The following is a 20,942-nucleotide window of genomic DNA, read 5'->3' on the forward strand; positions in this document are numbered from 1 at the left end:
AGCATTATTTGTGCAGGCATAAGATACATTATTAGCTTACTTCCATGCTCACTCATTAACTGCTTTGTCCTGTTATGCAGGGTCGCGGCTGTTGGAGCCTATCCCCGGACACTGGGTGCAGGGCGGGAAGTCACCCAGGGCAGGACACACACAGACCATTCACACACACACACACACACACACACACACACACACTCACATCTACACTGCATAGCGGATCTCTCTTTCCACATTTTGTTATGTTGCAGCCTTATTCCAAAATTGATTTAATTATATTTTTCTCAGAATTTTACACACAACATCTCATAATGACTTGTTTCATAATGTGAAACAAGTTTTCTGGCGTTTTGGGCAAATTTATTAAATATAAAAAAAAAACTGAGAACGCAAATGTCTTGAGCTGCCGTTTTAATGTGCTCAGTGACTGAGCTGTTCTGACCTCAAGGGGAAGTTCATTCCACCACCGAGGGGCCAAGACAGAGAAGAGTCTAGATGAGTGTCTTCCTTTTACCTTCAGAGATGGAGGGACCAGGCGAGCAGTAACGAATCTGATGCGTGCAGCTTGTATGAGTTGTAGAGGTTGGATGGTGCATAGAGGTCAACCAGCTAGAAGGGAGTTGCAGTAATCCAGTCGTGAGATTACTAAGGACTGAACCGGTATCTGGGTGGCCTGTGTTGATTAATAAGGCCGGATTCATCTGATATTGTAGAGAAGGAATCTACAAGAGCGGGAAAGGCTGCTGATCTGAGTGGAGAAGGAGAGTTGGTTGTCTATTGTTACTCCAAGGTTGCAGGCTGTTGTAGAAGGAGAGAGCTGTGAGTTGTCCAGGTAAAAAAAACTTGCTCCCGAGCGCTGTTGAACTTAGACTGAGGCGATAGTTCATCTTTCAGCAGGACAACGACCCTTAACACACAGCCAAGATATCAAAGGAGTGGGTTTAGGACAACTCCTGAATGTCCTTGAGTTGTCCAGCCAGAGCCCAGACACCAATCCGATTGAACATCTCTGGAGAGATCTTAAAATGGCTGCACCGACGCATTGCATCTAACCCAGTAAAGCTTGAGACTGGCCAAGGATAGGTGTGCCAAGCTTGTGGCATCATAAAAGACTTGAGGCTGTAATTGTTCCAAAGGTGCATCAAAGAGTATTGAGCAAAGGCTGTGAATACATATGTACATGTGGTTTCTCAAGTTTTTTATTTTTAATACATTTTCCAAAACATCAAGTAAATGTTTTTCACATCTTCATTATGGGGTGTTGCCTGTAGAATTCTGAGGGAAAAAAATATTTAATGCATTTTGGAATAAGGCTGTAACGTAACAAAAAGTGATGCACCATGAATACTTTCCGGATGCATTGTACGGTCAACTTTTGAGACACCAGTTCACCTAGTGTGCATGCCTTTTGATGGTGGGAGGAAACCCATACCAATACCTAATGTCGTGACATGGATGCCACCTAGGAAGGCATGAGCTTCATAGCAGTAAAACCTCTAATATCAGAAATCAAGAGAAACACGAATTTTCACCACCGTCGCTTGTCACAAGCATTTTAAGAACTGAATTGTAACAGACTGTTCAGGTCTTCTTGTATTAAAAATGCAATCAGATTATATGTAAGTATTTTTGTGGAACTTAAAAGAAGCACAAAAATGTGGTGGTTGTGAGAGGTCTTCAGGTATGATCATCTGGTATCAAAATGGTGTATATATTGATTAAAAATGACACATAATAAATATTTATATAAAATCTTTATTTAAAAATGGAAACATCCTACAAATATATTTGCAACAGCAAATAAATGGTTTATAAACAAGCAAACAATTGTCTAAGGGCAACAGAAATAGATGTTCTAGGGAAATGGTTAAATGGGCAAACAATGGGCTAAAACTTCAAGGTAACAGCACAGAATGTGTGTGGGGATTTAAAAAAAAAAAAGCATGTAGCATGAAGAAATACCTGGACACTTCAGTGTTTAACTTTCTCAAAATGCAGAGTAAATTCTGAGTTAGGCTACAAAAAACACGACTACACTGCCTTTGAGAAGAAAGGACTGAAGAGGAGAGTAAAGATCCCTTGAAATTGATGCAGATTTAATATTTTTTCCTGTCTTTAAACTATAGGTGGCAGTGCCAGCACTGTACTGTAGCTCCACATTTCAGTCCCTATTGAAAAAGTGCTTTAAAGTGCAGACTCAGATTCAGGCGTCACACCATGCTGTGAAATGGTAAACCTCATCCAAATTTAGCACTTATATTAGGGCACAGATATTGGGTCACTACACCTTATACAGCTATTATACAAGTTCACATAGCTGAGTCAGGGGTCATAGTTCATTTAATCATTTACTGGAAATGCTTTAAAAATTAATATTAAAATTAAATTGATTTTGCACATTCTTTGTACATTCACTCTTTTCCTTCAATTTTTATACATGACATTAGTATAATAATAATAATAATAATAATAATAATAATAATGACAGACTATTAAACCGTACCTCTATATACTTTTCTAGAGGGATATTTCCTTGTGCTATATAAGACGTAGTGCTTGTAAGAGCAGTCAGTCATCCCTATGGACTTGTTCTATTAAAAGAAAAAAAACGACATTCTATTGTTTCATGTTTAATTATGCATGTTTAATTATGCACTGCTGTGGCTACTGACGCAACATCAGCGAATTATCACCATGTGCTAAGCGTCTTTTGTTGAGCATTTTTACTGAGAATAATCAGGCCGTGATGGGTTATGAGTTTCCGGTGACCAGTGTAACAAACTGTGTGATGTCACACAAATAAACAGGATCACCAATAAGAAACTTCCTTTTTTAGTGTTTATGATTTTACGATTTTAGTGTGTGTGTGTGTGTGTGTGTGTGTGTGTGTGTGTGTGTGTGTGTGTGAAATATTCCTGATTCGCAGTTGTTGTGGAAGAAGCAGGGCTTGACAAAGGTACTTGACATTGTAGAAGCATTCCTCCAAACCATGAAGAAAAGAAGTAAAAGCCTCTCTGTCTGTCTAGTCAAAGTAAATAAACTGCAGTACAGCCTTAGGTAAGTATGTCAATTGTGACTTTAGCTTTCAGTATAAATTAAACAAAAATTGAAGGAAAAAAAATAAATACAAAACAAATAAATAAGAAATTGAACTGACCAGAAAAAAGTTGAATTATACTTACATGAAGGAAAAATGAACAGTAGCCTTAAAGCATTTTTAGGCAGAACTACAGAGCCTAATATGGACAGAGATATTGCTTCAAAATCAAATTAATGAGGTGGAAAACATACAACTTCAAACATTGTGTGAATTTCATTCTGTAAAAGAGCCAGACATAAGCTCTGTCCCATTCCAAACTGGCTAAAGAATCTGGTAGCATTCACTTAAATAAAAAATAACACTGTATTACAATCTGCAATTCTAATTGAACATTCTCTAAAGTCTGATTTGGCAGCATTCAAATGATAGCAGCCCTTTTCTCTCAGACTCAGGAAAGCTATTTTTTATATTTTGTGCTTTTGAGGCTTTCAATGATCATTAACATAGACATAAGAAATAGACTATACAATCAAATTATTAATGTACAATGTCTTTTCTCTCGTGCTACACTAGATTGTGCTCGTAGTCTTTACATCTGCACTGAACAACACACCATCTCCATGGTAACAACCGTGAATGCAGAGTTGTTGAAACCTCTATCTGATATCATATTCACCTGTAGTGTACAGCTGTTGGAATGACACAGAACGAAGAAGCCGTGTAGGAAGGACCGACAGCTGCTCCTTGGCTGGGGTTGACAGGGTTCGGAGTGTGCCAACGCCAGTATTCACCAGTGTTTGAAATCAGACAGATGACCTAGATCTATACTCAAGAAAAAAATACATCTAAAATCAAATGTGCCTGAGGCCAGTGCATCAAGTAAAGCCAGGACAAACCTTCAGTGACTGCTTGTCACACGTCCAAATCTGTCCAAGTCCATGGCAGTCCAGTGTTGACTTCAGGTGTTACAGAGAGCAACAAGATAATTTTGCGGTGATCCCAGGTTTGGAGTCCAAATCCTGCAGCATTGGCCAACCACAGGTTTTCTCACCCTTCCATGTTCTCAAGAAAAATCTCTTTATCTGCCCAACCGTAGTCCATTTTGACACAGCACCCTCACTCAATCCTGTAGTAGCCTCTCTCCACTGCCTTGCTGATTATGTTCTCAGCCGAGTAGCGCTGGTCCAGATCTTCTAAGGCCTGGATGAGTGTGTTGATGTTGGCTCGAAGTCCCTCCCGCTGCATCCACCCCTGCAGCAACTCATACACCTTGTCACTAGGATGATTGTTTTCTGCATTCTTGATAGCATTGTCGGGCACTCCAATGCTGCGGAAGAACTTGTTGTGGAATCGGACGTCCAGGTTGGAGTCAAAAAGGTCAAAGCTCTTCCTGAGGGAGTTCGCCTCACCTGTAGAGAAGATGAGGTGGCTTTCAAGTCTATGGCTAGACAAGGACCTACAGTTCTTCGTAATAATGTGTTAAAATGTGTTGTAGTATTCAGTAAATAGAAAGTAAATAGAAAGGCTACAACAACCAATGGTGAAGCTCATGAATAAACCCTGACTACAGAGCAAGGAGTTATTTATAGGAACGTTCAAAATCAAGCACTGAGCCATGAGACGACATGGGTTTCAGAGATTTGATCATGCTTGAGGGCAGATTCTTGGGCACAAGACATAGCTCAGAGCTTAAAGCCCTTTTAACCATGATAATCACTGTAACTCATCGTATCAAGAGGCTTATTGTTTTTTAAAAATTACAACAACTAATAACAACTGAACTAATACAGTTCAAGTAAATATAATTTGTTAATAGATAGCTGTTGCTTAGCAAATGTTAGCATAAGCAAGATAAAAGCATATCTGTGATATGTGTCAAGTTGCTTTGACAATTGATATATTTTGCATGTAAATGCCATTTCATCTCTTACCAATCAAAGGCACCAGCCGTCCAAACCGCACATCATCCTAAAAGAAATATATAAAAATTGGAACAGCATTAAAACCCGGTCTATGTTGAGTTGCTAGTGTTCATATTTTCAGTAAGTATGTTTAAGTCATTAACACACCTTGGGCCTGTTCTCCTGCACGGTCTCCACGATCTCCTCTCTGGGCTGTCTCTGGGCCAACGGGCTGTGTCCTGGAGAATTCTGAGCAGCTGTGGGAAGGCTAGTCTGGGATGAGTTGGTGGTGTTGGGTAAGCTGTCCCCCAAACCTCGGTCTTCATCTTCCACAGGAAAGCTTTTGGTGCACTCTGTGTGTGTTTCCTGGATTAAGGGACGGGACTCATACTGAGGTCCATCCACTTCTTCCAGATCAGCGTTCGTGGTGTTCTGCTTTTCCTCTGCAGAGGGGATATCCTAAAGTGATGGTCAACAGACAGAAAAACACCGGTGATGCAAGATTACTGCCTCCTGACCATATAAAGCCTCTACAATTATGCAGTCTAACTCCAAGATATGTTGTGACAGAAAAACCAAGAGGTTCTTTAAACTTACAATTGGTATCTTCACCTCCTCAACTGAGGGACACTCACTCTCTGTATCTTAAATGAAGGGTAAAAAAGATTTAATTTAAAAATCAGACATTAATGCTCAGAAAGAAATCAGTAGAAAAGCTGAGCAGAACTTTTAACTCACCAGGGCCACGGTGTCTTCTCTGGTACCTCAAAACAGAAATTGCCAAAACAACAATAACAACAATAATGACAAGTCCAAAAAGAACCCCAAGCACAACTGCTGTAAAAAAAAGATGCAAATATGTTAGAACTAACCACATAAGCCATGACATGCTTAAAGGTCCCCTATTATGAAATCTAGTTTGCTTTTATATAGGTCTTAGTGATATTCTAATACTGTATCTGAAGTCTCTTTCTGAAAATCAGCTGTGGTGAAGAATTGCAGCCACTTTTAAACAGTCCCACAATGAGATTTCTCCAGGATGTGCTGTTTCGGTGCGTGTCGCTTTAAACGATAATGAGGAGGAGAGAGGTGGAAAGAGGAGGAGAGCAGCCTATGGCAATTGAGGTGGCATTTGCAGAAATTATGTCATCAACACCATTCACCAAACACAACGTTTGGCGCAACAAGGACGCCATGTCTGTGTTTTTCCAGAAAAAAAAGCCTGGTTCCTCAGGCTCACATAATGGACCTAAAAAACACTCATGAGTTCCCTTTTTAGTCGAGGGGTTCTTTATGCAAATTAATGTTAAATAATCTCACAAAGTGAAATTTTCATAATAGGGGACCTTTAAGCGAACAGTGCATGATACATACACAACCATTGTCTATGGGTTCTGTACATACCGACTGTGTTACTAGTGGCATCAGGTGAAGGTGACGTTGGGTCAGCTCGTTCTTTCAGTCTGCAGACAGTGTTGGACGTCGGAGTGCATTTCTTTACCTCCTCTTCTTCCAGTTTACATCTGTACATTGAGTAAAGAAAAAAAATTAATGGTTAATGAATAATGGTAGTAAGTGGGGTTTGAATGTGTGAGTCTTGAACCTTGTGGTCTTCTGGTTCATAGGCAAGTGTCTTACCCACTAGGCTACTACCACAGTGTATATTTAAAGGTGCTTAAAATTGTAAATTGTGCAAATTCTACAAAGAAAAGCAGTACTGTCAAGTGGGATGTCCAGCAGTATCATATTCTTCACATGAGTCCCAGAACAAATATTCTTATTGTTTTGTGGCCTTGAGAGGAGATTGTTGACAGTAGCTGCACAGCAGAAACGATAACCGCAGAATTCCACAGTGTGCCACTAAGAAATCCGGAGCTGTAAATATTACGCTGTTACATCCAACACCTCTCAACTTAACAGACACCCAATACACTATTGATAAAATAAATACACTGCACAAGTCTCTGCAGAACACTTAAGTCTGTAATGACTATGTAGAGAGTGCAAGCAATTTGATGCAACCAATTAGGCATGGAAAAAAGTGCAGGATTTGGTGCCTGAGGTTGCCATAGTAACAAAAGGAATCACAAAATATTGCCAAATCTCCATCATCATATGATTCAGCAGAAAGGAAGCTTATTTAGTTTAATTTCAGTCTAAAGAACAGTTTTGAGATAAAAGGTTGGGAGTGAAAAATGAAGTAACCAACTAACTTAGTGCATTTCTTGCACACTTCACAGGCTTCATCAGGCATGCAGAAGGAACCGTCTTTGCACTGACACAGAGTGTCCCTCACACTGGTGCACTGCTGAGTCACTGTCTGATCTGTGGAAAGAAAGATAGAAAGACATGTGTGAAAGGGAGGCAACACAACAAGAAAGAGGTGGCAGCCTCATGACGAAGCTCAGGTCTATTATATTGATAACCTCTTTACAAAGTTGAGCCTTTGTATAACCAAAAAGGCAGAAAAATAACACCACACACCACAAATCACGCCCTCTTCTCACAGATAAGCATCAGCACATAAACATAAGCACAAAGAAAGACACTCATATCGGGAAGTGAAAACAAAAAGAAGAGCAGATGGCCACACCCTGGTCATGTAACATAAGATGATCAGATTCCATGAGTGAAAACATCCAGCAAGAGAAATTCAAACCTCAGATCTATTCAGCATTTCTAAGGCATCCCAGCTCTTGGGTGTCTTGACAGCTTTCTATGGGAGAAAAATGCCGTACAGAACTGGCAGTCTTAGTGGTGTTTACAGGAGAGAACTCGGTGTTTATATCAGAGCAAACACTGGATGCGCAGTCCTATGGGAGAGAGCATGCATGTTTGGGTGAAGCTGATTCTCATTCTCATTCTGTGAATGTCTCTATGCGAGCTAAAACAATAAACTTGGAGCAAGAGCGGGTCCACAGTTTCAGGACTTTTAGGACAGCAAATAAAAACCTCAGCTTAGAGTATATGAGATGGCTGAAACATTCTTTTTTGACAGGATAATAAAGCAGCCCTCATTAAATCGTCGGTCACAGGGTAAATGAATCAGGCTTCTGTGGCTGATGAACTACATAACGTTCATCTAGATGAAGTAGATGAACTGGATTTCCTTACTGACATCTGTTAAAGTAAACATAATATTTAGATTCTGCACTTTTGACTCACAATCCAAACTCAAAACCATTAGATTAACCCTGGTTCTCTGATAACTTGAGTGAAATATCTCACTACGGAACAGGCGTGTTGAAATTATTCATATAATTGATGCATCGCGATGCATTGACTATATCATAATGACGTTGCTTGGTGATTTTGTGAAGGCGATTTTCTTAGTGCTGGTAGTGACTGTCGCTGCCTGACCTGAGTACAGTGGCACATTGTTCTTGCACCGTGGTCAAAGTTAAAATTTGTTACATTTTGACCGCTGCACGTCATGATGTATTTTCGACCAATAGAATCAAAGCAGGCTAGTATTCTTCAAACCCACACACACCACACACACACACCACACACAAATCAAAAAGAAAACGCTGAGCTTAACAGTCTCTGAGTGTCCAGAGACCTACAACATTATCGTCTTATGCCGCTGCTGGGGTTTCCATCAAGGTCTCTATTTATTATGCCTACGGAAGCTAATTTCAGCCACGCCCGGGTAAATGTCAGTAACTTCTTGTACATGAGACTTGTATTTGAAAACATCATGTGAAAGAAAATTTATTGGATGCATCACGATGATCATCAAGGCATCGATAATTGTAATCTAATCAAATCAAGGGACCAGTGAAGGTTCACACCTCTAATATGGAATAGGACAAAATAACAGCCAGGTACAGTTTGGAGAACCCTCTGGCCCTGTCCTGTCTAAATAAGCATAAAAAAAATACAAAAAACAACCAATTTCTCTCTCTTTGCACAAGTGCTTGAAAACACACCATCATACAAGAGTCATGGATGGTGCACAGGTAACCTAGATGGTGACAATCAACCAAGCAGGGAGACTGGCTGCATCCAAATTCATCTGTTCATGGGCCAGAACCATAAATCTAGCTGACCCATGCCAGGGTGCCAGTTCTCTCCCCGCGCCTAAGACAAGAGGTTCCCAGGAAATTCTTTTTAAGTCTAAAAAGTCCCAAGGTTGCCCACGAGAGTAGGCCAGTAGTATCAGCCCAGGCAGCGGGGGTTTTGAAGTGCTCTCCACCACAGGTTTGGGGGCTAGCATATCTCTTGTAGCCACTGTGACCCATAGACTGTGAAGGACCAGTTGGTTAATTTATTTTTTCTGGAAAAACGTCGACACGACTTCCTGTTTGCACCACATTGTGGTTGGTGAATGTGTTGATGACGTAATTTCTGTGAATGCCCGCTCACTTCTATAGGCTGCTCTCCTCCTGGTCCCACCTCTCTCCTCCTCATTTGCATTTAAAGCTACACAGAAATCTCATTGTGGGACTGGCTAAAAGTGACTAAAAAATTTCCTATAAGGACACCTTTAACACCAATTGGCCTAGATGCATTAGCTGGTATTAAAAGATAGCAGGGTTAAGACCGCTATCTGCCCACAGAAAAAAAGCTCCACACATAAGGACTAACCACACCTTGGTGATGAAAACTTCAACAGTCTTCAGGGGGAAGAGTACAAGAAGACCATTCCGGAGGACTGCAGCAACTCATTCTACCCGTTGGTGCTTCCACGCTCAATATCCCATAGTGAGATGCCAAGCAAACGTCTGAAAGAGAACTGCATTCATTACCCATGCGGCACTGGGTGCACTGCAGACACCGGTCCATCCCATTGGGGTGCTCCGTGTACGTCTTGCCCTGTTCACATGGAGAGCATGTCCCCTGCTTCAATCGCAGCGTGCAGGGTTTGCTTACGAAGGTCCCTGCGAATGAAAATAAAAACTTACTGCCATATGCTGACAATTTTAATAAGTTATGCTGTTGTGTGTGTGCATGTGTTTACAATCACTTTCTAATTACAGTGCTGTATACCTGGTAGGAGTACAGCTTTGGACCACTTTTGTGTACTTGGGAGTAGTATGTGTGAGTGAGCTACTTTTACAAGCTGTGCAATTTTATGGAACTTTTTCCCTTGTTTGTTTTTGAAGGTGTATTTTTCGTTTTCTAGCAACTGAATACCGAATCAGAGAAGCTCTCAGCTCCAGTTTACCTGCTCCACAGTTGAGGCAGCAATGGCCATCGGCCTCGTACTGCTGATTCTCTACGCATTTGATTAGCTTCGCTGTGCGGTTCAGAGACAGCTCTGTGCCTAGAACCAGGTGCAAGGACAGGACCACGAGTAGAACCTATAGAGAGAGAGAGCGAGAGAGAGACAGTGGTGAAAAAAGCACATTTCAGAACTGGATAATTGCCTGTTTGATCAAAAGAAGATTGTTAGCGCTAGCTGGCTAGCTAATTGTTAGCATTACCATCAAATCATTAAAAATAACATTAAACATATATGAAGGTTTACCTTGAAATTGAACATTGATGTAGCATTTTTAAGATTTGCCCCCGCACTTATCATCTGCAGCAATACAAAAACCGCAGTTCTATCAACCTTCACCACAAACAATATGTCCCTACCCTCTGCCATGTATACCCACACACACCCAATCCTTGCAAGTGGACCGCCATTCCATCAGTCTCACTCACTCACCGACGCACACCCCCCAACCACATCCATGCGGACAGGGAGGCAGTCAGAGATCTCATTAACAACCTTGTGTGAGCAATCCTGGGGCCTTAATCCAAAACATCTGATGTGAACATCTGCAGGGGAAAACAGATTAGCGAACAGACAGGAGAGGCTCCAGGAGCAGACGCGGCGTCTCCATGGAGACTTGGTCCCGTCCTCACGCAGACTCGGTCCAAAGCACACACATATTACGGACCCTCCTACAAATCTGAAATTTCATAGGGAGCACGTTCACAGAAACAAAAGCAACATTTTCCAAACACTCTTGAGAAAGAACTGTGATTCCACCATCAGCATCACCCTCCTCTCCATTCTCATTACAACAATCACGGCAGGTTTATTCTCTACTGCAGCGACTGGCCGAGTAATGGTCCATCCAGGCAAACCATGCAATGTGTTACATGTGTGACCGTTGTACTGTAAGTCATGGGATCTAGAGGTGCCCCCCAATTGCACTTTTTAAAAAAACATCTCATGCGAGTGTGAAAATGAGAAGAAAAGGTTTTCTGAGGTTTCTATTCGCACAATGTGAAGGTTAAGGCGATTACTGAGCCACCGTAGTGTCCAGTAAAAAAAGGCGGCGACTGATCCCTCCCTGCAAGGGAGAACAGCAGGTTTGCGTGGCGGGACCCCGGAACAATGGCGACGAGCACTTACCTCAGGCCCCCGGGCGCCTCACTTTATTCACACGCTTTTTTCAAGGCCCGGCACACTGAGACGGCCCCATTTACCGTTCAAACAACACACTTTAGAGATGCCACTTCAAATGACCCACATTCTTCCCTTTGAGCGTGGGGACATGCGACACCGGCGCTGTACACCTCAGATGGAAACGCTACACCTCTGCTCGGACCGGCGGTCCGGTTTCTCCACCGCGCAGGGGCACAATGGAGGGAAGAGGACCGTGAGACTCGTCTTTCACCGAGGTTAAGGCCAGCCCCGTCACTGTAGGACAGGCCTATTCAAACCAGTGTCCTCATTGTCCCGGGTACCACTGCGACCCCCACCCCACCTCAGAACGTCAGGTGTAAAACACATGGGCGTGTCTCAGCAGCACTGACTACCGGTGGAGCTGCCAAGAACAAACAAGCGGTCTCCGAACCAAGGCCTGAGTCTGAACGCCGGGACGTCACACCGCGCCTTCGTGAGTTAGCGTCGTTAGCATTAAGCCGGAGTGGGGTGAAGTAATGGGAGCGAGTGCCGTAATAAAACGAAAAAAGGAAACGGGCCGAGGAGGCTGCCGCAGCCGCGTGGAGAGGGGGAAGACTGAGGCATAGCTGGCTCCCGTGGAACTCTCTGGAAGGCGGCCATGCCTTGTTGTTCTAAGGGAGTTTCCTGGACTGCGCAGCGCTGTCGGGCCACACTCTCGGCTCACGTCAGAGTTTCCAGAGACGAGCCGCGCACGTATGGGCGGCCGCGGTGTGCGTACGCTCACAATCGCGCCATTTAGATTCCCAGGGAGGCCGAGGGAGGGGCGATCCGGAGCAACGGGCAGCTCTGAGGGAGGAGAAATAGGAAAGGGGGGGGGCAAGACTCGAGGAAGGAGGAGACAGGAAGGAGAAAGATTCCTTACTCCTTTTCACACAGTGAAGGCCATTCAGGCTGGGAACTACAGTAAAAAAAAAAAAAAAAAAAAAAGTCGCACAGCCTTGAGATATTTTTCCAGCGGCGCCGTCGCACCGCGTTCTGCCTCGGCGGGGCGAGAGAGTTCGTCCACATGCCATTATTTCTGTTTGCCTTCGGAAACAGCGTGCCCGCTTTGCATTTCGTGTCAGCGTATGGTTCAGAGTTTATAGGGCTTTTATTTTATTGCGCTGCTGACGTCATCCGGCGGTGTGGTTGAACCTGACGGACGGGTTTACAGTCCGTGCTGCGACTACTTTATTCCTTTAAGAAAAGACTGTAACAATCCACCCATACGGAATACAAACACCCCGGGGCCATAAATCAGTGAAGTGGCTCTCGTCGCGGTCATCAAGTCGCCATTATCACCACAGCGATGGGCCTGGACTGTGAGCAGGTGGCAGCTTTGCACAAGAGGCACAAGTGGCCAATGGCATCACTTCCTGTAGGAATTCCTTTCGTGTGAATCATTCCGCTTTTTGTGCTGCCAGTCACAAGCTGTGCAGTTGCTGACCGTACTGCTTCAGTGTCGAATCGAAAAGAGAGTACTATTAAGGTCTACTGAGTGTAAAATGCATTTCCGGGTGGTTCTTCTCTGCCAAAAAGCACATAAGAGGAAAAATGAGATGATCTTTTATTCAACAGGGGACTCATTATTATATAATTCAGTGTGTGACAAAAAAAACGACAGGAATAAACCATATGCTGAAAAGGAAAGCAGATGAAAGGAGGTTTTTCGGTGGAGTAAAACCAGCACCGCTCAACTGGACAAACACACACACACACACACGTTGTGGTGGAACTTTCCCTCTTCCAGCTGGTCAGTGTGGTAGCCTAACCTCCCTCCTCCAAAGCCACAATCACTTAGCCCTGTTAGCACTGGCGGCCCACCAGCGGATAATGCCACGGCGGCGTGGACCTGCTCAAGGCACGCCGCGTGAAGAGACTGGCGCTCTGCGCGTGTTTTGGTGTGGTTTTACGCTGAGCACCGCGGCAAGGGACGGTGGAATTAAAAGCACTGCACACTAGGCAAGCATCTAGCTTTCCAGACACACCCTGGCTGAGGAGGACGACACTGAAGTCAAGCCTTTCGGAATTTCAAATATGCACAATCCCAAAGTAAATATCTCAGTAGTAAGCGTCCTGTTTTATCGCCTGACTGAAACGGTGAAGTATGATATATTACACCAGAGAACACGTCTGCTGCGGCAAATTGGAAATTACACGTTCAGATGGAGTCAAAGTCTAAATACAATTTGGCCAAATACATTCAAATGTAAGTTCTGGTCCCAGAAACAGCTTCTTTTATTTAATGTCGAGTGGATGTGACATGTGCTCTCTAGTAATTGGTAGCATTGTCTGAAAAATTGTTTAACTTCCACAAGCTTCTCATGAACGATGGCCAAACACGATGGTGTGACGTGTCGTGTTAGTAGACCTCCTTGCTCATACACCCTGACTTTGCTGTCCTTCAGCCTTTTCCCCCCAACCAATTTAGATGTATTCTTGTGGTACATTTGTAATAATTTATAATTTATAACTGGCTATATAATTTTTTCAAGGAGTTTGAAGGCACAGTTTACATGGTGAGAAATAAATTATCCAGTGTATATATATTTTTTTAATTATTACTCATGCCATCCACAACGTAGATGTCCTAAACAGCATGGCAAATGCTTTGCTTCTTCTAAGAACTTATGCCCCAAGTCAAAACCCAGAGGTCCATCACCCCCAAGCCCCAACATAAAACCCCTGTTTAAAGCAGGTCATGTTACCTATTAAACGTGCCTCTACATATATCTTGAAATCTCCGTGCGGCCGAAAGATCCATTAGCATGACCCTGTGGTAGCACACAAGTGGACCTGTCTACAATCTTAAGTCCGACAGATAAACTCAACCTTTTGCCGCCAGATAAGGAAGGACGCACCGTTCTTCATTACGCCAAACAATCTGGAGCAGGGGATCTCGGGAATCATGTGCCTCCCATTAGCAACCATCTCCATTCACTAATGCAATAGGGCTTGATGCCTGCGACCGAGGGGCCACAGGGCCGCAGAAGACTGGCGGGTGGGGTCAAGGGGAAGGAAAGGATACGAAGGAAATTAGTGACAGAGGAGGACAGGCAGACAAACACACACACACACACACACACGTACGCAGCTCCTCTCATGGCCCCAGCGTGCGAAAATTTGAGCGCCTCTCCTCTCGGCGAGCAAAGGAAGCCGAAGACAATGCAGACACTTTCAAGCAGGAGTTCTGCTCGGCAGCGTGCTGTGCGTCCAACACGCGGGACTATCGTTATGGAAAGGGACAACTGCGACGCTGGCAGTATGGATCCGTCTGAGGTCTTCCCCACATGCTGGGGTCCTGTGCAGCAGACGTGACAGAACTTTCACAGTCCAGAGCAACAAAAAAAAAAAAGAAGCGTGGGCGGATATTTCCAGCCCATGGAAAGCCGCGGCGACACAGGTCTCCTTATTCAGTTTCCTCTGCTTTTCTGTCCACCAGTAACACGATTTGGTGTAAAGACCACTCCCATGACAGCCCCCCCGCCCTTTTAGAAAAACACTAAGATGATTTACACATCATTTCCTGCCTGTAACCACACTTGCGGTTGCTCACAATGTGGCAGGGAATAAGGCAGAAGAGCATTGTGTGGGAGAAAAAAAAGGAGAGGGGGGGATCGCACACTGGTCAATGGGTAAGATAATACCGGCGTATTGAGCTCTCTATGCTGGGAGTTTCTTTTTAAGTCTCTGGTACATGATCCGTCTTTCTGTCCCTCTCTGAAAAGGGACTGCACAATGTGGAGGGACTCTATAGAACATCCATACCTTTCACAGAACTATCAAAATGGGTCATCTGTTTAAAATCAGTCCTGACGGGCTGCTCCGTGTCTCATCTTAAAACTGGTCCTTATCGCGTGATTTATTTCATTGCTATTTTCGTGGAGGGTAGGATTTGCTCAAACTGGCGAGATTCAGACGGGAAGGTGGGACAACAAGACACATTAGCATTGGCTCTCAAACATTGTTCTGTCACATGATTGGTAAAGTACTTCTCCAAGGAGAGAGAGAGAGAAGGTGGAAAAGAACAAGTATACAGTTAAAAGGCGAAGGTTTATGACCCCTTCCATGTCCACACCTTTGTCTCAGAACATGAGACTCCACTCCACAGACATAAAATGAAAAGAAAAAAAATGACTGGTGATATGACTGTTTGCAAAAGTGCTCGACAAATTTGACATGCATTCTAACGGAGCCTCTTATCATCAAAGCCCTTTGTCTCATAAAAAGTGACAATTCCTGGACCGTGACTCACTGGAGACAAGTGCTGCTCGACGGTTAATGAATACCCACTTCTGCAGATTCGGGAATGGGGTTTATGGAGGGGGGGGGGGTTAATAAACTCTGTGACTATTTTCAGAAGCATTGAGTCATTTGCCGGACAAAGTGAAATGTCCCACGCAGCATGCGCTCGCTCATTAGTTTTAGCTCACCGGACACGGCCCAGGCGAGAGACAGGCGCTTTTGTCCTGCATACCTTCCCAGTCCCTCACACAAAGCCTTCTTTTCATCTGGGAATGTGTTTAACCTACATCTGATCAAAGGCCACTGCCAAGGCGAAGCGTGTCTGCGCGTTCGGTTATAAAACGGCGAACAACGAGGTATAAAACACACATACGGAAACGCCGTCTTCACTTCAAAGCATTGCAATGCTTCTTCGGCTACGGTCATCACCGAGACACAGGCGACGAGTGTGTAGCCGGGCGTGGACCTGTAACCCAAAACCATTACGGGAGTCAAACACCTGCGCTCTGATTTCAAGCAGTGCTGAGTGACGCCTCTTATTGTCCGAGTGCCATCGCTGCTTTAATGGCACCTTTCATTCACAAAGCAGTCACGTCGTGCTGCCTCCCTTACAGCTGGAACTGGGGCAAAAAATAGGACCTAAAATAATAACAATCATTTCAGGGGCCAACGGGTTTTTACTTTTTTTTCACAGCAGTTAAAAACCTAATAAGTTAGCTTTACTTAAAAAAAAAAATTAGTTTTTAAAACGTAAGCGCTATTACTACTACATGTTTCATTTATACTGTAATACTGTTACTACTACCAGCTCTACTACAACTTCATTTGAAATAGCAGTGAGTAGCAGCAACACATCATGGCAGTAAGATGACTTGCACAATTTTACAGGAGAAGGAACCCAGTCCTCTGCTAAACGCGCGATAACAGACCTAAGACTCCAACAAATAACCTTAAAGAGAAGAAAGTGGAGTGTCCCCTTCTCCTCCAGAACTGAATACATGGCAACTTCAGCATCAGAACCACCAGTTCACCCTGGTTTTAAATAGTCCTGCAACACGCAACAACCCTTTACCTTGTTATCTTAAAGTTCCCCCTCGCCACACTTGTTATATACTTAAAATTATTGCATTAATTCAGATAAAGGACATTAATTTGCTTGATCTTTTAGGCCACAAAGACGTCAAATTTAGAATCAAATTAAGTGTCCACTCAGTATCTCACTATTGAATTGAATATATTACGTTTTACAGTGTGTAAATGTTTAAAAAATAAAATAAAATCTCAATGTGAACAAAACAGACCAATAGTACTAAACTGTAAGCTTGTTTTTTTTTTTTTTTATGATAGCGGTTGCCATCAGTCAAGAGCGCAACAGAGAAAAGTTTTGTATCCTTGTACAAAACGGCGTGGTACGCCAAATGACAAAAACCCTATTTGTTTGTGTTATTTTAATGAGCGTCATAACTATAAACCACAATCTGTGGGTCTCGCATGGCGTCACACTAGGAAGGAAGGACAGCTGCAGAGAGCAATGCAAAGGAAATACACAAATTATACACAAAATCTAAAAATGCAGGAGACTACAAATCTTTGCACCGCAAATGTATTGATTAGACCTGGATTGGGACTGCTGTGAATCCGACTGTTTCATACGGTTTGATAATATGATAATAACTATATAATAATGGACTTTAGCCAGTTTAACAATATTATGTGATTTGTCTATGGAACTTAAGGAACATAAAATTGAAAGTGAAGTGGTTGTCATTGTGATATACAGCAGCGTGGCACACGGTGACACGACGAAACTAAATACAAGCGTGCATGTGTACGTTATGTGAAGTGGCGAGAAAAACGTGTCTCCTGGATGCATCCGGTGTGACTCAAGTCACCACGTCAAGGGTCAAGGTCAGGCACGGGGTGTGTTTCCAGAGCAAGGAGCTTGTATTAAGCGCACCCCCCCCCCACACACACACACCTCCAGAGCGTGCAAGATCACATGACTGCTCATTACAGAACAGACCAAACCACGTGAGATCGGCTCCTGTTCAACATGATGACCATTACAAATGCACCACGCTGGTCAGACAGCACTTTCTCATACATCTCCACTCAGTCCACGCTCACATGACAAAACTAAACGCTGTCAGTGCATGCCCCCACCCCCCACCTCTTATCACTAGGACAGAGACTTGCAGTTGATTGCATCATTTCTGTTCATTTCTTCCTGCTCCTTGCTTTAGGCTCCTGTAAACACTTCATGGTCTGAAAAAAGACATAAGTGGTCGTTAACATGTTCTGGGACGTGCAGAATCCTCTTGAGCCTTTCATGTGGACTCTGAAGTATGTCACACATGTCCTGTTTGGAGCTGAGACTGTCCACTTTCAGAGATAAAACACCCCCTTTTCCTGCCTGTGCCCAAACCCTGGAGACAGCATGGTCAGATAACATCTGATGTGTGTACAGAGAAAATTGCATGTGTGTTTAAGAGTGTCGTTTGTGTGTGTATTTCTAAGTGTGTGTGTGTGTGTGTGAGAAAGCAGGATGAGTACGTGCACAGACGTCAGAGTGTATGTGTTTGTGTGTCTTTGTGTGTTATGGCTAGATGGGTGGGTGGTACTGTCTTAATTATCAAATTCCTGTCCCTTGGTACTGTGCCGGTGGGAGTTTTGCAGTGGAATGGGCTGCGTGCAGCTTACAGCGCTCCTCTCCACTTTCATTGGCCAAGGAATGTCTGATGCAAGCTTGAAAGGTTTGCGAGGCCCGTCAGCCATCATAGCAACAGTCCGAGCTATAAACCATAAACAGCCACAGCCAGGAGCATCCATACCAGCACGGTGCTGTCAGCTCTCAGTGGCCTTTATAATGCAAGCAGCTCATATTTTATTATACTGGGCCCTCTCACAGCGCATCTATACATGACAAACGCAACTAAACCATGTGCTTATGTTGCAATGTTACAGCTAGGGTGCAATGCATAGTATTACACACGGGGTCACATTATGGTACAGACGCCTACACATTCTGACTGTAAAAAAACACCTCACTGCCTTTATACAGACACAGGACTTAAATGAACAGAAGTGTCTGTTCCTCGCCCGTATTCCAGTAAAAGTTTCCTTTTGCCCCCTCCAGGTGGGTTCGCATTGTTTACTGGGAAGGGACTTTATTTATAGTGGCAGGTCCCTGCGAGGGAAAGCTGGAAAAAGCAACACTGGGGGCATGAATGAGCCTTTCAGTCTGATTTCAAATGACTTATTTAAGTACATCCTGTCTGAGACATACATACATACATACATACATACATACATACATACACACACACACACACACACACATATATATATATATATATATATATACACACGCGCAAGCACACACACACACACATATATATACACACACACACACACACGCGCACGCACACACACACACACACACACACACACACACCACACACACACACACATATATATATATATATATATATATATATATATAAAGCATTTATCAAATAAGATCTTGTACTCATATTCAGTACTCTTTCTGATGGTTAATGATGGAAAGAGTCATTTCTTGAATTTTGAGTTGAGGAAACTTCCTAGGCCTATACAATCATATGTATTATAGAATATTAAAATCCCTTGTATTATACAATAACATGTATTATAGAATATTAAAATCCCTTGTATTATACAATAACATGTATTATAGAATATTAAAATCCCTTGAACGGAAAACGAGAAAAAGTTCTCGCAGCAGACAGGCAGGCCCAGGAACCGCTGAACACACCACGGGCCGTGGATAAAACACCGTGACGGGGATTTTTCTTTTCTCTTTAAAACACACACACTTTTTAAATGACGGCGGGAACATAAGAAGCGAGGTGGCTACGAAGCGTCAGCCTCCACAGAAGAAGCGGACGGGGGACACAGCCGCGAAGGAGCGGGGGACTCGGGGACCAGATTCCGGCTCTCGGGCTCTTCGGTTACCGAGATCCCCGCGCGAGCCGAAACTCCCGGACAAAAAGTACAGAAGAATCACGCAACTGATGTCAAACGTCACACACGACGTGCAGCTTACACGACGGCCGGCTCCTCTTACCGTGGACTTCACGGCGCAGAACATCATTGCGCCCCACGCTTCTTATTTCAACGCTCCACGAACAGTCACGGTGCCGGCGCGCCACACGTACAGCACATATCCCAGAAACGCGGCGCGGCTCATCCGCTCGTCGGCATGTCGGACCCAGACGAAGAGCTCCGCCCGTCTTCCCCCGCCGACAAGCGCAAGTGACGACGACCACGAAGACGGAGGAGGAGGAGGAGGAGGAGGAGGAGGAGGAGGAGGAGAAGAAAAAAGTTCTCTCCGACTCTGGGCGACGCGGGTGACGTCAGCGCGCGTCAGCCAATCACAGAGGGAGGCACGAAAAGGACGGCGCGTTGACGGGACTGTGATTTCTTTTCGGTCGATTTCACTGTAAAGCGACGTCTTTACAGTGAAGTACAGTAGAGGCCAAAAGTTTGGACGCGCCTTCTCATTCAATGTGTTTTCTGTATTTTCATGACCATTTACGTTGGTAGATTCTCGCTGAAGGCATCAAAACTATGAATGAACACATGTGGAGTTATGTACTTAACAAAAAAAGGTGAAAAAAAGGTGAAACCATCTGGATTGGGTTCAGGTCCAGTGACTGTGGAGGCCAGGTCTCCACATTTTGTTAAATAAATAACTCCACATGAGTTCATTCATAGTTTTGATACGTAAATGGTCATGAAAATAAAGAAAACACATTGAATGAGAAGATGCGTCCAAACTTTTGGCCTGTACTGTATATCCGCTGTATTCATTATTGGTTGCTGAATGCAGCAAGTGCATTATCGTGTTGTACTGAAAAGTAACAAGCGGGGTTTTAAAAGTCCGATTTTGTTTACTAGACCTTGGGCTTCCATTTTACAAATTATACTAACTGAATCAACCTAATCATATTTTGTTCCTTGCTCTAACCCATTTTGTTGTGAACAAAAAAATGTAATGACTAAAAGTTGTTCTTAAATAACACAAATTAGGCTTAAAAACAAGCACTCATTATTGACACAAGTGAATGCATGCCTGCCCAATGCCAGCCCTATTAATGACATTAAAAAAGAGGAGAGATGGAAAGTTGTGGGGGGAAATTCCAGACAACAAGCTCATTCCTTGCGTCTGATGCAACAAAAGTATTGTGCAACCAGGTACTCGTGACTGAGAAGGTGTGTCTGTCTGAAACACCCCAACATGAAAATGGCCCAGTTTCTTATATAGTTTTTTTTTGCCTGCCAAAACATCATTAATTCTTTTTGTCTATTTTTCTAACTTGCCGTGATAAGA

The 20,942-nt window shown here is 43.5% G+C and overlaps 1 protein-coding gene across 5 annotated transcripts; it reads right to left on the bottom strand.

Moving 5' to 3' along the window:
• Positions 1 to 1,734: 1,734 nt before the first annotated feature.
• Positions 1,735 to 19,869, bottom strand: tnfrsfa (tumor necrosis factor receptor superfamily, member a). 5 transcript variants are annotated; one of them, XR_003749258.1, is made up of 11 exons: positions 10,412 to 10,549; positions 10,109 to 10,244; positions 9,690 to 9,821; positions 7,152 to 7,263; positions 6,343 to 6,461; positions 5,677 to 5,775; positions 5,536 to 5,582; positions 5,107 to 5,397; positions 4,969 to 5,005; positions 3,934 to 4,446; positions 1,735 to 3,859 (listed from the first exon to the last, which is right to left on the bottom strand). XR_003749258.1 is itself a non-coding variant. In XM_028974388.1 (10 exons), exons 1-10 carry the CDS (start codon positions 19,701 to 19,703, stop codon positions 4,154 to 4,156), a joined length of 1,293 nt encoding a protein of 430 aa, XP_028830221.1. In that variant the 5' UTR covers positions 19,704 to 19,869; the 3' UTR covers positions 1,735 to 4,153. The 5 variants fall into 5 exon arrangements, 4 of the variants coding, with proteins under 4 accessions (XP_028830221.1, XP_028830220.1, XP_028830219.1 ...); XM_028974388.1 differs by lacking the exon at positions 10,412 to 10,549 and adding an exon at positions 19,677 to 19,869 and having other exon boundaries at positions 1,735 to 4,446; XM_028974387.1 differs by having other exon boundaries at positions 1,735 to 4,446; positions 5,536 to 5,576; positions 10,412 to 10,574.
• Positions 19,870 to 20,942: the final 1,073 nt, after the last annotated feature.

The sequence above is a fragment of the Denticeps clupeoides genome, chromosome 3, assembly GCF_900700375.1.
Source record: "Denticeps clupeoides chromosome 3, fDenClu1.1, whole genome shotgun sequence".
Lineage (NCBI taxonomy): Eukaryota > Metazoa > Chordata > Actinopteri > Clupeiformes > Denticipitidae > Denticeps > Denticeps clupeoides.